We start from the raw sequence: 20,318 nt of genomic DNA, 5'->3' as shown, positions 1-20,318 counted from the left end.
CTTATCGTGCAAGTTTATGCTGGTAGGGACTCCTCAAAGTGCATTATGTCTATTTTAACCTGGAAGAGGTCATCCGTGCAAGACATGTAGTTTCATTCCTATAAATGTTCCTCAAGACTTTCTGCAGCTGTTCACTGCCCATGTGTATCTAATACTCAGGAGATGAAGGGCTGTGGGCCAAACTAGAACCATAATTTGAGATGTTACCATTTTCATCACTGCCGTTAAGACTAGTTACCTCTGTTCTGGCTTTTAAAGTAGCATGTTTGCCTTTGCTTGTTAATTCTATGTTGAGGTCTATTTTTCTCCTGGTTTACATGCAAGCAGGATCTTCTTTCACTGAAATAAAGTGGAACACCTGCTTTCACTTGTAGGTGAGTAGAAATGGAGAAGATGTTTAAATTTGAATCTGCAGGAGAATGTATCTTATAAAATAAGCTGATGAAGTATATGTTAGATAAGTGGACACTGAGGTGGATTAAAAACTGGCTGAATGATCTTGCCCAGAGGCTTGTGAACAGTGGCACAATGCCAAGTCAGAAGTGTCATGCCTTAGGGGTGGATGCTCGGTCCAGGGCGGCATAATATCTTGAAGAGTGGTCTGTACAATGGGACAGAGTGTGCTCTCAGCAAGCTCACAGGTGACATAAAACTGGGAGGAATGACTGATATACCAAGTGGTGCCATTCAGAGGGGCCTGGACAGGCTGGAGAAATGGGCTGAGAGGAATCTCATGAAGCTCAACAAGGGGAAATGCAAAACCCTGCCCGTGCTGGGAAATGACCCCAGGCACTCTGGGGAAAAAACTTGCTGGAAAGCAGATCTGCAGAGAAGGATCTGGGAATATTACAGAGTTGTAGTATGGTTTGGGTTGAAAGAGACACTCAAAGGTCCTCTAGTCCAACCCCTCTGCCATGAGCAGGGACATCTGCAACTAGATCAGGTTGCTCAGAGCCCTGTCAAGCCTGGCTTTGAATGTCCCCAGGGATGGGGCATCTGCCACCTCTCTGGGCAACCTGTGCCACTGTTTTACCACCTTCATTGTAAAAAAAAAAAAATGTTCCTCATGTCTAGCATGAAACTCCCCTCTTTTGGTTTCAAATTATTCCGCCTTGTCCTGTTGCAACAGGCCCTGCTAAAAGGCCTTTCTTATAAGTCTTTCTTATAAGGCCCCTTTGTATATCGAAAAGCTGCAGTCAGGTCTCGCCAGAGCTTTCTCCAGGCTGACCAACCCCACCACTCTCAGCCTGTCCTCATAGGAGAGGTGTTCCTGCCCCCTGATCATTTTTTATTCATTTGAGTACTGAGCAAATAATTAATAATAAAAAAAAAAATCCTGTGCTTATTCAGAAAAATAAATGGCATGCAGAGTGCCTACTGACATTAAAAACCTCTTATCTGTGGCTTCATGGTATTTATAAAGCTAGAAGAAAACACCATTTCTCTTAATATTGATTGTTCTTGGTATGTCAAACACAAAATAGTCCCAGTCCTCTTCAGAGAAGTACTATAGCTACTTTAATTATTGGGGTTTTGTGAGGTTAAAACCTACCTTATAATGTTAGGGTAAATTTCTGAAAAAGCCTACTAGTAATGAGGTGGTGTAATTTAAGGAATGAGCTTGCACAGTAATGCTCTTTTGCTCTTGTCCATTCAGGGGTGATTATTTTTCCCTGAACCTCAGTAAACTGTGTCATACTTGGTGCAACAGCTCTGATTTATTTTTGGTCCAGCTTCCTAAGTAGCTAGCCATGGTACGTCAGCTAAACTCATTTGGAAATTGATTGCAGTCTTTGTGCATGTTTAGGAAGTCCTTGTTGCTGGATCTGCTGTAAAGCTATCTGGAGAAGAACTGAGCATGTGTTCCTCATTATTTCCTTATTTTCCTCAGCTTTCTGTGATCTCCTGCATTTTTAATTTATGACATTTTGATACAAAGGAATCTGAGTGAGCAGATTGTTATTAAGGATTCTTTTGGGCATTGAAGACCTGATACTTGCTTTGTAGGATGGAGTGCTTAAAATTTAAACACATCAGGAGAGGGATCCTTTATTTTTATTTGTTTCTAAAGTAGTAGTCTTACCCATAGTACTCTCTCTTGAACTACAGAAAAATTTTGCACATATGATTTGGGGACGGAAAAGTTCTTACATGTATCTAAAATCCATATCCCAAGTCTCACGTAAGCACAGATTGCAGATTGTAAGGGTGTACGTGAAAAGTAGGACTTCATTTTATCCACTGATTTTGCTTGTGCTTTTTCAAGCACTCTATCACTCCCTCAACTGCTGGTCTTTCAGATGGTTTATAAACTGAAGGTATTGTCTTATTTACAAATGAAAGTGTTCTGGTTTTAGTAGCCAAGAGGAAACAAAAACGTATAATCAAAGTCCCTTAAGTGTCTCAGTCCTCACTGTACTGGGGCAAACAGTTAGTGCTGCAAAATAGTCTTAGAAACTCTACACAGAATGAATGCTGTCTTAGGATGTTTCTCGTTCAGTTTTCTTACTGATCTAAATGTGCTGAGAGGTAAACTTGGTATAAAGATATGACATACAGTGGAAGCTGGATGGCTTGCAAATTGTATTCTGCACTCCAGTAAAACCTTTAGCTGCCTGTACTTTTCAACAGTTGCCTGCATTTTATTACTGTACAACTAGTGCAGAATGAGGAGAGAGAGAAGACAAAGATGTTTGGAGTAACCATTTACTGGGTTAAGATAAGACATCCTTGGGGGGAAGTGTGGTTCCCAGCTTGAGTTTGGGAGTGGGATTTGCACTACCATAGGTTCCTTGAGTCAGGTTGGTGATCCTGTTCCCACTGCTGTTAACTTTGTTTTGCCATTCCAGGCTAACCTGTTTGTTCTGCTGTCAATCATCTGTGTTCTGCTGAACGTGGCTGGACTTGTATTAGGATGTCAAAGCATCCATTTTGTGTCCAGTATACTTGGATGTGATGTGGTGAGCAGACGTACTGATTTACAGTTATTTCTTCATGGCATGCCGCGTAAGCTTGATGTGCTGGGATCACAAAATGGGCTAATGTAGAGATGCAAATAATGCAGCTGCAGCATGGTGGGGAAAAAAGAGAACTCTCTGTTGCAGGCCTTTGCGAGGGCAAAAAATCAGGGACTCCACACAATCCAATATGAATTCAAGCAAAGCCATTTACTACAGAAACAAGCCTCCTTATATATGCAGTTATTTCCTGATCACGCGTCCACGCTCCAAGCATGCATTAGCTGGTTAGATATTGTCCATGTTCACGAGCTGTCCACGCGCCCGAATCTCACTATTAATAGATCTGTTGATTTACATCTTGTTGAGGCCCTGAGGCCTCACTCCCACAGCGGGTGCTGTTTTTCAGCCTTCGAGCTGACCTTGAGATTCCTTTGGATAGTTCAGAAATAAATCTCCATCTAATAGAAACCCATCTACACAACAACCTCAAGAAAATCCCTCAAATCTCCCACAGGCTTAGATTCAATTCAAATTGTGAACAGACACACTGAAATCCACAACAGAATTTTTATTGTCTTTGCTCCTAAACACCAGGTTTTTTGGAGTTGGAGTTTTCATAAGCAGGTCGGTTCCTAAAGCTGAAGACCCCAAAATGATACATTTTGAAAGGTTTTACTCTTTGTTAGAAGAGCATACTTAGCCCAGAAATTGTTTTGTTTGTCTTCATGGAGAGCTGGCCTCCATCTTCAGGGTCTGAAGACACAGCTGATACAGTACAAGGCTTCCTAGACAATTTTATGGGGCCATGTAAGAGGGAATTCCAAACATATCTTTAGAAAATTCCTCTTGCCAGAATTATGCACTAATTTTAATATCATAGTCATTTAAGGACTAGCATAAAGGGGTTTTATAGTAATGTCGTGAGGATAAACTCTTGAAAAAAAGCCTGAGTGGGTACTGGTGAGCTATGCACAAAATCTCAGTATAATCTGTGGGTGGGATTATTTTTCCTGGTTTGCCTCACCTGGTGAGAACAATTTGCATTGATACCTTACAGCAAGAACTAAGAGGGAAAAATTAAGGTAGATTAAATCACACTAGCTTTTCAGAAATCTTCTGGTTGGGGAAGAAGCAATCTGCACAAGAAAGGACACAATGCAAAAGATTTTTCTCAGGTGGTGTCATAAGAAGTAGAAGAATGTCTACTAATGAATAAGGAACTGTGGAATAATTGAAATTGAAGGATGCAGGGTCACTTGGTGATAAAGATGGTGGTGCATAAAGGTGTGAAGGACTTTAAGGGTTAATGGAAAGATCTTTGAATATTTCTTTTCATTCATTTATTGCTTCAAGAAGCTATTGGTTATTCCTTAACAAGCCACTTGGTGTATTACAGTGAGAGTCCAAGATTACAAGCACTTTAGCACTATAGATTCACCAATATCAATGTACTGAAGCAGCACTGAGAACTATTAGTGTTATTCCAGATGAGATGGTTAAGCATTTCAGGAATTTTGAAGCCCTCTGTGGTTGGAAGCATAGTGTACAGCTGAAAGGTATTCCCGAAATCGTAAATTATTCTCTACAGTGGTTGATGTAGATGGAAGACCTTTGACACAATGACTCTAGAGAGTTTGACAGCTAAAACCCCCAATTATCTCTAGATATAGAAGCATTGAATTTCTCCTTGAAAACTAAGATAATAACGTTAATTTGAAACTTACAAGCAATAGTGTTGTACAGATATAACTATTACTGATTTGGCTGGGTTGATATTATAGTTATGGGTTTAATTCCATCCATAGAGATGCAAAATATACTCAAGTCAAAGAAAATGTGTACACTCCATATACAGTGGCTTACACATCAGTCAAAGAAAGAATCCAGGTTGTGATGCATTTTAAGAAGCATAGAATAGTATTGCTTAGTAATCAGTGCTGCTTTGATTGCAACTTAGTTGTATTTAAAGGTCTTGAGCTTATTAGTAACGCTTCATTTCAAATAAGAAGTGTGCATAATACAGCTTTATAATGCACGAATCATTGGTGTACCAAACTGCACAAATTCCATTTTATTACTCTATTTACAGTTTGCTTTCCATTCAGAGGTATAATTTAAGACATAGGCCCTATACTATGCAAGCTAAAATGTTACCTAAAAGAGCTAATAAATCAAAAGTGGAGTTTTGTGTTTATAAGGTGGAAAAAGGTGAAGAGAAGATTTGTATCTGCTGTGAAAGGTCTGACCCCACTAAATGCCCAGATGAAGAGACTGCCCTGAAGCTGTACCATGTGAAGCCGTGCAATGCTGCTCGCCTTCTTCTCAAGGTACTCTGAGCACACCGCGGAACATGACTGCTTTGATTGTCCACACCTGTGTGACACTGCAGCGCTCAGGTGACTGCTGTGCTTGCTAGTGAAAAATCCTGTTATTTTCTGGTCTTCCACAATGGTCAGAGCCCTTTATGGTTCTGTAACAGGTTTGTTTTTTGTTTAGTGTTGGGGTTTTTTTTGTTTGGTTTTTTTTTTTACTCATCTCTGGGTTTTGACCAGCGCATTGCTGATCCAAGATGCAGCTCATGTCCTGTGTTTTATGCAATCAAAATTACAGCTGAATTCAGACAAGATTACATGGGTAAATATGGTGTAAATGTTAGCTGATTATTTGATGCTTTTAGTGTTTTTTGATCTTCTCAGACTTTCTTTGTTTACAAACTGCTAAATTGCATCTTCCAAACAGCATCATCTTCAAATACAAAACTGCTTTAACGTTTATTAAATGGTGATTATCTCACATCTGGATTTCCCACAGTAAAGTTAAGAGGAAGGTTATAATTCTTGGACGAATAGACAGACCACAAAACACATTTGGGTGGTGTTAAATCCTTCTATATCTTCCTGTCAGGACACATAACAAGGCAAAACAAGCTTTTGCAAATTAATCCAATCTTGGGGATTACCTGTTCTGAAGGCTTCATCACATACATCTTTAAAAAGTAATTTTCATGGTAATTCTTGTGTTTTCTGTGTTTGTTTTTGTTGATTATTATGATTATGATTATTATGATTATGATTATGATTATTATTTTGACATTGACAAATACCTTGATTTAATCTTTTAATTTCCATAATCTTCATGTTCTTCAGAAAGTTCTCTTTGCCCTTTGTGCCCTGAATGCTCTCACCACCACAGTTTGCTTGGCAGCGGTTGCCCTGCGTTACTCAAAGATATTTCTAACGAGAAGATCCTGCATAGTAAGTCTGTGCAAGGCATTGCCTGCTATGAACAGCAATACTAACAGTATTTCTAGATGACAGCAATTTTTTTATCTCGGAAGGTTTTTAACAGAAGTTTCATTTGATTAGGATGAATCTCATGTTGGAGAGCAAGATCAAGTTTCGGATCCTGATGATTTTGTCCCACCTGTGCCACCTCCCTCCTATTTTTCAACTTTTTATTCCTGTACTCCACAAAGCAGTCACAGGTAAACCTCTACACTCTCTTCCTTTCTTTTAATGTCTTTGAAAACACTACAAGATCGTCTTCTTCTTTTTAGTCGGTTGTTAACTGAAAAAGGTTGGTGACTTCAGGAAATTAAAAAAAGAAAAGAGAATAAACTTGTTGAGTTAGGAGGCACCAGTTAGGGGAATAATTTGGGGATTTTCACTTTAGATTCTGTAGGAACTGTTTCAGATAAGAGAAATACTGCAATTTGGCATGTCTGAGAACTGCTGTGATGCTGTCAGGTGCGGGCAGTGACGGAAAGCCAGGCACAAACTCTTGGCAAGGTGATGCAAGAGAGACAGCAGCCTCACCCCCCAGACCTTCTTACTGGACTGGAGGCTATGTTCTGATTGTTCTGCCAGGCCAGGTAATCACTACCCTTACCCGTGTGCAAGCAGACAGGCGGGGTTCGCACCTGGGGTTGTTGCTGGGCTTCTCCGCAGTGGCAGCTGTGGGATGGAGGACTGAGAGTGAGCCTGGGAGGGTGAGCTTGCATATCAGAAAGGAGGATAGTCACAAGTCACAGTAATCTCCCCTGTCCACTTTTTTTTTTTTTTTTTTTTTTTTTTAAATTCATTACTACAAAGATCAGGGAAGAAGGATTTGGGGGAGAAAAAAATCATAGCTGCATGAATTTTCTTGTGAGCAAGAGAAAATGTGCAGAAAATTTTCATGTGGCAGAAGGCTGCCTTCTTTCATATAATTAGTCTTACGAAACATTTAATGTAAATTTTGTGGATTTTTTTGTTGTTTTTGCAGAGGAATAGGGTTAAAATCATGTAGCTTGTCCATTAAGCATCAACTTGGTTATTTTGCTGTATTGGTACTTACTAGTGCCTATATTTATTGCAATTCAGTGGTGACTTGTGGGTTTTGTTATCCTTCATTCTGCAGGTGGTTACACACTCGTCACAGTAACTTGCAGGTTCGCTTCATTAGTTTACAACTCAAGTGGGGTGCATTATGCTGCTGTGAACACATAATATTTATATATAAAATATCATCATGCTCAAGCAGACAGTATCATTCTACTCTTGTTTAAAACTCCTGCTGTTTTCAGTGTGCAGAACTGTTTTGTTTATTTCACTGTTTCATGACAGATAGTGTGTACATGACTTTCAAGACTGCATGGTCCTTGCAAAGGACCTGATCCTGAGATTACATTAAAAATGTTAACATAGCACAGGAATAGATTTTAGAATAAAAAAGACATTGAAAATGCTAAAACCTGGAGTTTAATTCCAAACATTACTAAAAATCTCCTATGTGAGCCTGGGTTTAAGCTAGTTATGAGAAGAGGATGACATGCGCAATGATCTCTTTGGAAGATAAGGTATTTATGAAATATGCTTGTCACAGTTCCCCTGCTTTAAAATGGGCTGTAATTCTTTGTCTGGCATGTCATTCTAGATGGTTATCTTCTTCTTGGTAGTAGTATTCCTCTTGTCTTTTTTTCCGCACAGTAGTGGCCACTGAACAGTATTTAAGGTTCCTGTGGTCTAATATGGGGTAGCTACCTTGCCTGTGATCGCACTAGAAATGGTTGATAATAACAGTTAAGTGATGGTGACATCTTTCTGAAGTCAGGCTGCTTGTGTCAAGGTACTCAGGATAGTCATGCAGCAGTGCAGTAATTAAAGCAATGGACAGAGCTAATTTCCACTCTTGGCAGATGAGGAGATGTGATGGCTCCCACGGAACAGCTGAGGTGGGACCTCACCTTTTCCCAAGCAGCCTCCTCACGCTTCACCTCCCCTCCCTGCTTGGTCTGTAGCCTGAACACCACGCTGCATCTGTGACCTGGCTTTCTGTGCCAAGCTCCCGTGGATCCCACAGCCAAAACCTTTGTATGAAAGGGGAGTGACAGGAGCTGCATCGAGCGTGGTGAAGCACCCTCTGCAAGCTGCTCCTGGGCTGACTCCAAAACAGATACATCCCTCTGAAAAAGGAAACGCTGCGGACATCAGAATGTGGGCCAAGGAAATGTTCGGAATGGGAAGCTGTTCTCTTCTATCCTTTAAACTGAAGAGCCAGAGGCACCACTAGCAAAGCCAATTAACTGGTTTGTTCATTTATTCAAGGAAAAGCTTTTACATTTGTCATATTTAGTAGCAGACAAAACAAGCTAACATTACAAATGTCTGGTCAGCTTCTACCTCTAACCTTGTTATTTCACAAATAAGGAAACAACAATTAAGTTGTTTTTCAAGACTGGCACAACAACATTAACAGTTACAGCTGAGTTCCCATGTGAAGCATAAAATAGAAAGTGTTATAAGGCGTGTGAATGTAAGGGAAGAGGCGATCCATGCGAGGCAGCAAACCTGTTGCCTGTGACCTAGAAATCTACCCCAGTCCAGCTTTAAATACCATCTGGGGACTAGAGGCATTTACCAAAATGCTAATCTGTTTATCCAAGTCGTGTATTCTCAAATTCATAATGTGTCTCAAATTGGACCTCTGTGCTGCTGACAGTTGTTTCTTAACCACAAAACATGTTCCTGCTGTTGAAACACTGAAGTTTCCAGGAGGCCAAGGCCCTGATGCTGCTGGTGGGCTGAGGTACCAATGCAGAATGTGGGTTGGAGGTTGCCGAGGGTGCGCCTTCCTCCTTCGGTGTCCTGCTCACCAGTGGCAGGACAGAAGTCTCCCCATGGTCTGGAGGAGTTCTCTTGGCAGTGCGATTCCCTGAAAAAGCTTTGACTCCCATTTTCCTACCTTTCTGTATGATCACTTCAAAAAGCTGCTGGCTTTTTGACTAACAGAAGTATTTGCCTTGCTTACATAAAAAAAAGAGTGTGCAAATCAAGAAATTAATAACAGATTGAAAAATGTGCACATCCTGGAAATGAATTTTCTGTTAAGGCACTTAAAGGAATGCTTTTCTGGTTGCATGTTCTGTAAAACATTTTAACATGATATGATGCTTGGATGCAATATTAATTTTCAACGAGTGACTGAGCTGTGTAGGCCCGATCAGTCATGTTTAAGAACAGAACTAGGGTTCAAGAAGTACAAATTTGTGGCCTACATTGAATGTAAACTCAGCACAAACATACTGGAAAAATGTAAAGAAGTAATGTCAATGGAGCATCAATTTCTATCGAAGTCCAAAACTATTCTGAAGCTTTTAGGGGAAGATGAAATAGCCTGAAATTAAAAACTATTTCAACATGATATCTATCTCCCAGTTTTAAGACTGAAAAGGCAATGACCAGTTATCAAAATATTTTATTTCTTTTCCTTGGATTTTTCCATGCATTACCTTGACAGGAGCCTTCCACAAAAGTGCTCCCAATTTTCTTTTTTGGAAGTCCTATTCTTTTCCTCTGTAAGCAGCCTTCTCTAAACATTTCCATTCACTCTGCTCTTTTGTCTCAGCTCAGAAGAAAATAATTTTCCTGGTCAACCTTTGTTACCTCAGTGTCCAGAGAAGCCTAAACGGTGGGAGGAAGAACCTTGTTATTGTGTAGCATTTCTTTGTAGTGTCAGGGAATAGAGATCAGATTCACTAATGACAGCTGTGAGCCTGATGTGGGTCCCAAGAGGAAAACCTGGGCTTCTGTGTGTTGCTTGAGGTTCCTGCTCAGTATCAAATCAGCAATCTAAAGCATAATAAAAAGCAGAGAAAAACTGAGACGCTTTGTGTCATACACTTGTCTAAAGACTGTGTGAGGAGGGTCCCCTTGGCAGCTTTGCCATCAACCACCATGCTTTGTTCCAGTGTCAATGGGGTAATGTAAACTCATCAAAATTGGCATTTGCCAACAGGAGTTTCTTCAGGCATTGTTCTGGTTTCTTCCCTCTCAGAGCTACCTTGTAGGAGGAAGATGATACAGCCCAAGGTCTTTGGCATTTCTGCTGTATTTAAGATTTCAGAGAGCTCTTTGAAAACTGCAAAGTAAGGTTAACCATGAGGTGCATTTGCCTCATACAAGCCTTTGTGAATTGATCAACTATAATATTCTTAGCCAAGCTTCATCACAAAAACAGTCTTTAGTTTGAGTTTGCTTCTTTCCGTGCAGGTATATCTGAACATAAAACATGAGGTTGTAAGTATCTTGAATTTCAGTTATAATTAAGAATTCAGTTGTTCACAAAAGTCAGAGCTAGGCTATCACATTTTAAATTACCACCTGCCTTTGGATCTCTTGAAACAAAACTGTATCTCTGTGAAGTAAAACTGAAATGGGTTTCCAGGCACAGTACTGGCCAAAGACTCTCTGGTGAACACCTTGGAGAGTCACCTCCACCCAAGGAGCAATTTCCTGCCACCTTCTGGGAAAACCTCTTGCAGCTCACACCAAGTTCATTAACTGTGACTGCGATCCCAAAATCTGAGCTGGCACAGGAAAGCCAGCGGAGTTTGGCAGCTGGTGATGTTTTCGTGCAGCTGGAAAGCTGTACTGACAGAGCCACTCACTGTTGTTTGCTGCAGGATGCTGGGGTCTGGTGTGATTCCATTGCCCCACATATATGGAGCGCGAATCAAAGGCGTTGAAGTGTTCTGCCCTCTGGACCCACCTCCTTCTTACGAAGCTGTTTGTAGCCAGAAAACCTCTGAGCAGGTATGGCCCACAGGAGTTTCAAGCCTAACTTGTTTATTCCGCTATAAAGGTAAGGTTGCACTGAGGCAGCAGTAAAATAAGTCAGGTATATTTTCATTTTAGAATAACAGGAGAATATGTTTGATTGCAAATGTGGCTTGCTGTTAATATCACAGAAGATTTTAATTAATCACTTGCCCTTAGAGTTGAAAAGTTTCACCGAGTTGGAAAACTGTGTCTGAGCATGGGAAAAGCAGCAAAATTTATTTTGGAGCATACCTTTTGCTGGTTATTCTAGAGGATGCCTGTGCTGCCTCCTTGCTAAACATTCTGTCCATACCTATACTCCTCCCATGTGGGAGTAGGTTGGAGTTTTGCCATGCTCACTGATCCCTTTTCACTGGTCTTCTCAGAAGACAGGTGCTTCTACTCAGAAAATACTCAGCAGGATAAAATTGGCTGACCTGAATGACGAACATTGATTTTAGACATTCACTATTCTTGTTTTTGCAGTGGCATTAAACTTGTATCACATAGCCACTGCGAAGTTAAGCAAAAGAGTTCTCTTTCTAAGGTGTATGTTGCATTGGTTAGAAAATACCAGAAGAAAAGGTAGTTACTAGTAACTTTTCAACTTTTCTATTTTATTCCAGGAAAGTGCACTACAAACAAGTGTTGTGGAAGTCGTTGATTTGGGTCAAGTGAGTGGCAGTGAGGCCTTTCAAGGTAAAAAGTACATTTTAAAATTTGTCTAGAACAGTTCCACCCAACCCAGATGAATTACTGTGGCAGCAGCATTATTATATATTTGAAAAACAAGCACCATATTGCAAAGCAGATATACGGAATCATGACTATTTAGGGCAGTAGGAACAAGGGTTAATGTTTAAAATACATTAAAAGTGTTTGCTTTTAAGATTAAAAAAAATATATATATATACACACACACATATATATATATATATCTCCTTCTTAGTAGTCCACAAGGTAGTTGTTGACTCTCTCTTCTTAGCTTGTAAGATCCAGTGTTTCCATTTGTTTTGTATACATGATGGTTCCTGTTGACATATTGTTGCTGATGAAAATAGGAAAAGGATAAAATAATGCTGTACTGTGTTGAGCTAAATGTGAGAATTACCCTGTTATTCAGCCTGCACTGGGAGAATTACTAATTAGTTTCCACATACTGGTAGAGGACATAGGTAGACTCCATGTAGAGACCACATCATGGTTTGCTCAGGATCGTTTTAGAAAATCATGGAAATAGTTCCAAGTTGTTTTCAGCCTAATTTTTGCTGCAGTGTACGCTTGCAGTTAAACATTATTGGCTCCCATGTAAGTCACAGGCAGCCTTTCCAGGACAGCCATGGTGAAGATCTGTTCTGCTTTTCATTTGAACTTGCCATTGTGGGGCAGGTTGTCTTTTGTGTAACAGATGGTCATGTGCCTTGACTGCACTATGTTCACACTGCAAGAATATTGAGAGTAAAGACAGTTGGGGCCAGAGGGGAAGCCCTGAATCTCTTACTTGACTGTGGCATCTCCTCTGCCAACCTACTTCCCAAGCTATGGAAAAACTGAAAACAGTTTCAGTTGAAACTGTCCTTAATGAGTGGTGGCAGGAAAAAAATCATTTACATAAAACCATAATTTGACCAGATAACAAGTCTCTCAAAGCTCCCTTACTCGCTGGCAGTCTATCTGAAACCTCTGAAAACAAGCAATTGGATGCTTCTGATATCTCATCAGTTGTGGTAACCAGAAAGAAATTCAGAAGACTTGTAGCAAAAAATTTAATTCTCAAGGACTTACTGATAAATGTGCTGTTGCTTTCTCTGGGAACTTTGAACATAAAAGAAAATAAGATATCAAACACAGGGCTGAGTGGTGACTGCTTAAAGTTATGAGAACAGAAAACAGGAAAAGAACACTAGAAAATGCAACTGTTGTGAAGAAGAGTCAAGGGGTATTTTTTTTGGGGGGGGTGGGGTGGTTCTTTTGTTTGCTTGTTTTTTTTTTTTTAAAGCCATAATAAGTCATTGTTTGAGGTATTGTTTGTATTTTAAAGCTTCCTTCACAAGCGAGCAGACCTGAACAGGTGATAAATTGTACCCTCATCATCATCTTTTTAACTGGTTTGTCCATACTTTTGCCTCCTTTTTTTCTTTTAATTTCCTTTTTATTACATTTTTTTTTTCTTTTGTTTTCTTTTTCTGTAAGAATGCCTGTAAAGACCTATTTAAACCTCAGCCTGGCTGTTAAATTCAGATAATGAAGAAAGTGAGCTTCTTAATGAAGAAACTTAACACTACTACTTCTAGATGATGCCAAGGCTTCCTAGGGGTGGTGAATTTAGGTAACAGAATTACACTGAGCAGCATCTTGTCCTTTATTTATATTTAGGGAGGTGCACTAGGTCTGGCTGGGATGGCACATATGACGCTGTTTTGGATTTGTGAACTAAATAGTGTTCATAGCACACCAGAGTTCTAGCTCTCAGTAAACAGTGCTTGCACATGTTCCATGTCTCACTGTGCCCCCCACAGCATGTTGGCTGGGGGTACACAAGAAGTTGGGAGGCAACAAAGGTGGGACAGCTGACCCCAAGTAACCAAAGAAGGGATGTCCTGGAGTGTCATGCTCAAAAACACGGACTTTGGGGAAGTTTTCTAGGGTTGTCATTGTTTAAGGACTGGCTGGGCATCAGTCAGCCGGTGGTGAGAAATTGCTTTTGCATCACTTGTTTTTCCTTGGTTTGTTTTGTTGTCTTCTCCTCACCTCCCAACCGTCTTTATCTCAACTCACGAGCCCTCTCACTTCTGTGCTTCCAATTCTCTTCCCCGTCCCACTGTGGGGTGAGTGAGCAGCTGTGTGGGGCTGAGCTGCCTGCTGCATTTAAACCACAGCAGGAGGGAAATGCAAATTGAGGGGATGTGTTGGGATTGTGTCAGGGTAACTCCATGGCCTGTCTCACCTGATATAGAGTTAACGGTCTATAAATAAAAGCCAAATATTGGTTTATGCCAGTATTCTGTCATGCCGGGGCATTTGTGTATGATGCTGTGATGCCCTCAGCATTGCCAGGACTGATCAGCTAAATGTAGCTCCCAATGGAAAATAAACCTACACATTACTGTCTGCCAGCAGAGCCTGGGTAATCCTGGCTGCCTGCTGCAGAATGAGCTGCAAGCTTCTCTGTGCTGGCTAAAATGGTTTTGTTTAATTCAAAAGCACTTCCCTGCCACCTGTAGAAGGAAGACAAGACCCTCTGCTGATGGCTGGGCATGCTTGGTATCTGCTCTGTATCATCACATATGCATTTCCAGTACACACCAGCTTAAGCCAGTGATCATTCTGACATCTGAAACATTTATGTTATGAATAATTATCACAAGATCATGAAATTGGTTCATTCATAAGTTTAGTATTTGAAGAACAAAAACAAAACCACCAAAGTTCTCCAGAGTGCTAGCAGCACTGTACCTCAGGACTGACTGCTAGCACAGCTCCACTGGTGTTAAAACATTTATTTTGGTGATGAATTCTTTAATCCTGTGTGATTCTTGGTCCACCACACTTTGTTGCTCTGTCCTACTTCCTGACTTTCAAGGCTGGTATCTACTTTATGTATGTTGTGTCACTGTATTTTCACTTTAGACTAGAGTCTAGGTTGTATTTGTGGGGGAGATGAGTGTGTGCTATCTCAGTAAGTACATTTCATCCAAGCCGTAACTTTCTTCAGTGCTCCAGTGGCCGGTACATTTCTGTTGGAGCAACAGCACAAACATTTGCCCTTTTTTGAATAAGAAACTGTTGGCATTAATTTGCCTTTGTTTCTTGCATGAGCAAGAACATTTTTTCCTATAATATGCCAGCTGCTATCAGACAGAGGTATGGAACCAGCCTTGGTGCAAAATACAAAGCTTCATCCTGTCCTATGCACAAAAAGGCAGTTGTGAGAATCACAGCATGTAATTTCACTCTAAGGAAAAGGAGGAATGTTGATTAATTGGGAAGATGAAACACACCACAAGAATTCAGGAAAATTGTTAATTTCATGAAGAACCCAATGAAACAAAGTTTTAAATTTCCTTACAGGGACTGGTGTCTAGTTTAAGAGCTACTTAATTGCAAACAGTGACTGGCCTGTGTGACCATGTGCTGTCATATCTTGGTACAACTGCTTATGTGCAGGAGGATTTCAGGCTCTGTGAGATTTAATTTTCTGTTCAAGAAAGCTGTAGCTCATTTCTCTCTGAACAGATAGTTTAAGGTGAGGTTTATACAAGGCAAAGCTGGGGTGGGGTTTTTTTGCTACTTTAGTTGTGTAAGGCTGAACAGGTTTCTGCAAATGTTTAAGCAGGCTTTAGACCGGTGTTACTCACGAGTGTGGGCATACGCACACATACACGCAGCTCTGGGCTTTTGTGTTCAATCGTTACAGCTTTGTCTGGAGGGAGCACCAAAAAAAACAAACTAAAACAAACACGCACAAAACCCCCACACAAATGAAAAAACACAACCAAACACAGTAATGGCACCTAATAACAACTTATACAGATCTGCTTTTTTCTGACTACTTTTCCTTCACTTTCACTGTTCCTGGTTACTTAGGTGAAGAAATTCCTGAGTCTTCCAGCAGAGTGAGCCTTTCACCTCCAAACGCAAGCCTGCTGCCTGCACGAGGGAGAGACTTCCATCCAGTGCAACAAAGGTCTAAAAGTGATTCCGTGCTGCACTGCCAGCTGCTTCAAGGTGACTTGATATTTCTCTATCAGAGCTTATGTAATGAATCCTTAAAAGAACATTCGTCAGAAGCTTAGTACCTTGAACATAGTACCTGCAGAAATCAGCTGCTGTCTCCCAACAGACTACCAACATACAGCAAGCAGTTTGTGCTTCGCCAAGTTTTCTCCAACCAACACCTTAGTTCTGTGGGTCTTTAGGCTTTCACATCTAGAAACAGGTTCTGTAACAGGTGTTACTGGTTTGGGAAGGGGAGAGGGGTGTTGGGAGATGAGGAGGAGGGAACACATAGGATTTCTCAGTGTATTTGTACGCTGGTGAAGCATGGAAATGAACTTGCAGCCCTTGAGATTTGTAAAGAAGGTAAGTATTTACGATGCCTGACACACCGGGGATAGCTCCGCCCAAGAAGTGTGTGTTTTACAGTAGTTATGAGCTTGGTTATATACAGTAAAGTGTTACATATTCATGAAAGTTTTTAGGAATGCCTATACATATTCATAACCTGTCCCCAAGAAGTCAGTTCTTATCATAATGAGTTCCGGGAGACCATTTCCATAGTCTCCACCTCCGGCTCCTCCTGGTTGCAGCTGCACAGTGATCGTGAACCCGGGTCCTCTTTCTCTGTACACAGTCACCTTTGGTCCAGTGTGATGAGTGGGTTAGGACTCAGACTGCTGAGTTGGTTAAAACTGGCGTATCTCCTGTCCTGTGCCCAGATTTCTGTTATCTAGTTCACCCAAGGATGCACCCAAGGATTATTATCTCTGCAAGGCGTCAGCGAACTCCTGTTTCTTGTACAATAAGCTACACAAAGCTAAGCAAGGCTATGTGGGTTAAAGGGTTAGCTCTCTGTTGGCTCTTTAGTGATGTGGGGTAGGGTTAGTTCTTTAAGTGTCAAGTGTTAGTTCTTTAAGTGTTGATTAGTAAATTGTCAATTCCCTGTATCACTGGCATCTAAGAGCCTGCGAGGGTAGTTTTCAGTGTGAGCAACTTAAAGCAAAATTAGCTTGGGTATTTGGTATTAGCCTGTAAATTTGCACACCTTTTCTTGCTCCTCATAGTATCGCAAAAAAACAAACCACAAAACAACAAAACCCACAAAAACCACCACCACAAACCAAGCCGAAACAAACAAAAACCTCCACCAAAAACTCAACACAAAAAACCCACAGTGAAGAGCCAATGAAGTCTGTCACAGCTACTTTAGTGTCAGTGATCCAATTCAGTTGCTGTTGGAAAACTGCTTGTGTGGCTGAAGAGTCCTTGGTTCTGCTGACAGTCTTAAAAAATCCACGAGTCAAGAGTCTTGCCTTTTTTGTTAGAGGATATTGTAATCCCCATACTAGCTGCTGATACATGTAAGCATTCACAAAATGCAAGTGGGGAGACAGCATGTTAGTAACAACAACTTTTCTGCTGTAGAGAGACTCCATCGTTCAGAAGCATTTGGGCACTTCAGGCTCAGTGCAGATAAGATTAGGTCTGCTCAGCACTGGATCTGAGAGCCAAATACATGGGTGCTGTGGCAAGGGAACTCAGCTGCAACAAAAGAATGGAACCAGCTTCAAATTAGTTAGTGCTCTTCTTGCCGGAAGGTTTTAGATCTCATCCTGTATTGTGTTTAACATTGGCATAAAGCCAATGTTAAAGTGCTTTTTGAACAACCTGTAGGTGTTCTTATATATATATATATATATATATTTTTTTTTTTTATATATATTTACTTCTTCTTTTTTTTTTTTTTTTTTTTTTTTTTTTACAAATGCCAAAAATTGATGATCCTCGTTTAGACCAAAGGCAGTGGAATTGATTCCCTGCTGCCTCTTGGGTCTTTTGTTTGTTTGTTTTGCTTTGGTTTTTGTTTGTTTTATTATTATTGTTTGGTTGGTTTGTTTCATTTTCCCCTGTGACATTTCCACTTTGTAGTATTACTAGCTTCCAGCTTAACAAACAATTGTTTCCAGATATTTTGTAATCAGCCCTATTGACTGGTAATAATGGAAAGTTACAAAAAAGTTTAGGAGAGATCGCAAAAGCCTTCAAGCTTGACTTAACCTGCTTTGTATAACTGTACGTCGACATTAACATTGAATGCTCATTTCAGGTCTGTTCAGAACAGGAGCAGAAGAGAAAGGAAATGATGTATACAAAATGGCAAACAGCTTTCCTAGAAATGTTCTTCCTTTGACATGTGATATGCACTCAACCATAGCCATGTTCTACTTAATTTCACAGGCATTTTCTCTAGTGTAAATCCAATACAGAGTGAGCCCTGTGTGCTGCCCTGACCATGTCAGGCTTTTGAGTTTTATGTGGTTAAACTTTGTACTGCATCGTCACTGAACCAGGATTGAAATCTCAGGGGTTACTTGCTGAAAGGCTCTGTGAACCAAGTGGTCTGTTTGCTTTGTTTGATCTCTGTCTTCAGGGCCAGCACTCAACTGTGAAGCTGCAACACAGACTGAACTAAAACCACAACTCGGTGCTGTCACCTTGCGGAACAGTTTGAGAGCAGGAACTTCAAGGGGAAGGCCTCAGTCTTTGATAGACTACAGGTGTTACACAGACACTAAACAGCTTGTGTCATGGATCCTTGAGCAGTCCTGCAGCATGAGCCCTGACATACATGAATTGGTGGAAAATATCAAGTCTCTTTTAAAATCAGATGAGAAACATATGGCAGAAGTTATCACCAGTGCCACATTCCTTGAGCAGGTAGTTTTACTACTTAGAATCATAGAATCATTTCGGTTGTAAGAGACCCTCAGGATCATTGAGTCCAACCATAACCTAACCCTAGCACAAAACCAGGTCCCTAAGAACCTCATTTAAACATATTTTAAACACCTCCAGGGATGGTGACTCTACCACTTCTCTGGGCAGCCTGTTCCAAAGCCTGACGACCCTTTCAGTGAAGAATTTTTTCCTGATATCCAATCTAAACCTCCCCTGGTGCAACTTGAAGCCATTTCATCTTGTCCTATCACTTGCTACTTGGGAGAAGAGATCAACACCCTTCATGCTACAACCTCCTTGTATTTATCGGGTGATGCTGAAACCCAAGGTGGCCTTGGTTTGGGAGTATAGCTTTATATTTGGCACTCTGCTCTGTGTGTCAAAGGTTTTGGACCCAATGAGCTTCCTTCGGTACTGTAGTTTTATTTACGGAGTGCATGAGAGGCTGTGCATCTATTATGTCTCTTGCTCTGTCAACCACACAGCCAGGAAGGTTTTTGGACTGAACACAGGTGTATTTAGGAGGTGGTCAGCTGTGCTCGAATCATGAACTATAAATAACATGACAATGTTTTATACTGAGCATGGCAAGGGAGAGGGAAGAGATGTTATAAAGCATTTACTATGATAAACTGGAAGGAACAGAGACTGGCAAGGAAATTTTAATGTAAACCCACTAGAAGAAAATTTTTGTGATTGACTCCCAGGATAAGACCTGGTACTAAAGGAAAAAAAGCAGGAAGTAGAAAATATGTGCTTACATTAATGGAATGAATATTCAGATGTTTCAGACATTACAGACTTCATCAAACAAATGGTCTAGTAGCTTACAGACCATTTGGATAGATTAGTTGATTCTCACACAGCACAAGTGATTTGCTGTAAATACTGGTTTTGGTTTGCATTCTCACACAAAACACATCAAAGATTTTAATTTAGGCTCTGCATTTAAAGTGAGATTTCCCACTGAAGCCTACAGGCAACAAAAGCCTTAACAAATTTGACAGAAACAACTGAAAAATATTTTTATGAGAATGTATCACACTAGCCTGAAGCTTATTCACAGTATCACAGTATGTTTGGGATTGGAAGGGACCTCAAAAGATCATCTAGTCCAATCCCCCTGCTGGAGCAGGAACGCCCAGGTGAGGTCGCACAGGAACATGTCCAGGCGGGTTTTGAATGTCTCCAGAGAAGGAGACTTCACAGCCTCCCTGGGCAGCCTGTTCCAGTGCTCTGTCACCCTCACTGAGAAGTTTTTTCTCAAATTTAAGTGGAACCTCTTGTGTTCCAGCTTGATCCCATTACCCCTTGTCCTATCGTTGTTTGCCACCGAGAAGAGCCTGGCTCCATCCTCATGGCACTCACCCTTTATATATTTATAAACATTAATAAGGTCACCCCTCAGTCTCCTCTTCTCCAAACTAAAGAGACCCAGCTTCCTCAGCCTTTCCTCATAAGGGAGATGCTCCACTCCCTTAATCATCTTCGTTGCTCTACGCTGGACTCTCTCCAGCAGTTCCCTGTCCTTCTTGAACTGAGGGACCCAGAACTGGACACAATATTCCAGGTGTGGTCTCGCCAGGGCGGAGTAGAGGGGAAGGAGAACTTCTCTCGATCTACTAACCACCCCCCTTGTAATATACCCCAGGATGACATTGGCCTTCCTGGCCACAAGGGCACAGTGCTGGCTCATGGCCATCCTGTTGTCCACCAGGACCCCCAGGTCCCTTTCCCCTACACTGCTCTCTAATATGTAATTTCCCAACCTATACTGGAACCTGGGGTTGTTCCTGCCCACATGCAGGACTCTACACTTTCC

General features: G+C 41.0%; 1 protein-coding gene across 2 annotated transcripts in view; it reads left to right on the top strand.

Moving 5' to 3' along the window:
- ENTREP1 (endosomal transmembrane epsin interactor 1) overlaps positions 1 to 20,318 on the top strand; it is a 33,471-nt gene that overhangs the window by 10,534 nt on the left and 2,619 nt on the right. The window contains exons 3-10 of one of the 2 annotated variants that reach the window (XM_082075220.1): positions 2,850 to 2,960; positions 5,159 to 5,287; positions 6,107 to 6,214; positions 6,326 to 6,444; positions 10,903 to 11,032; positions 11,665 to 11,737; positions 15,626 to 15,766; positions 18,189 to 18,475. In XM_082075220.1, coding sequence (XP_081931346.1) covers positions 2,850 to 2,960; positions 5,159 to 5,287; positions 6,107 to 6,214; positions 6,326 to 6,444; positions 10,903 to 11,032; positions 11,665 to 11,737; positions 15,626 to 15,766; positions 18,189 to 18,475 — 1,098 coding nt within the window. The remainder of the gene's footprint in view (positions 1 to 2,849; positions 2,961 to 5,158; positions 5,288 to 6,106; positions 6,215 to 6,325; positions 6,445 to 10,902; positions 11,033 to 11,664; positions 11,738 to 15,625; positions 15,767 to 18,188; positions 18,476 to 20,318) is intronic. The other variant, XM_082075219.1, reaches the window with a different exon arrangement.

The sequence above is a fragment of the Streptopelia decaocto genome (assembly GCF_964273445.1).
Source record: "Streptopelia decaocto genome assembly, chromosome: Z".
Lineage (NCBI taxonomy): Eukaryota > Metazoa > Chordata > Aves > Columbiformes > Columbidae > Streptopelia > Streptopelia decaocto.
Note: the sequence above shows the minus strand (reverse complement) of the source record. Positions and strands in the feature narration are given on the sequence as shown.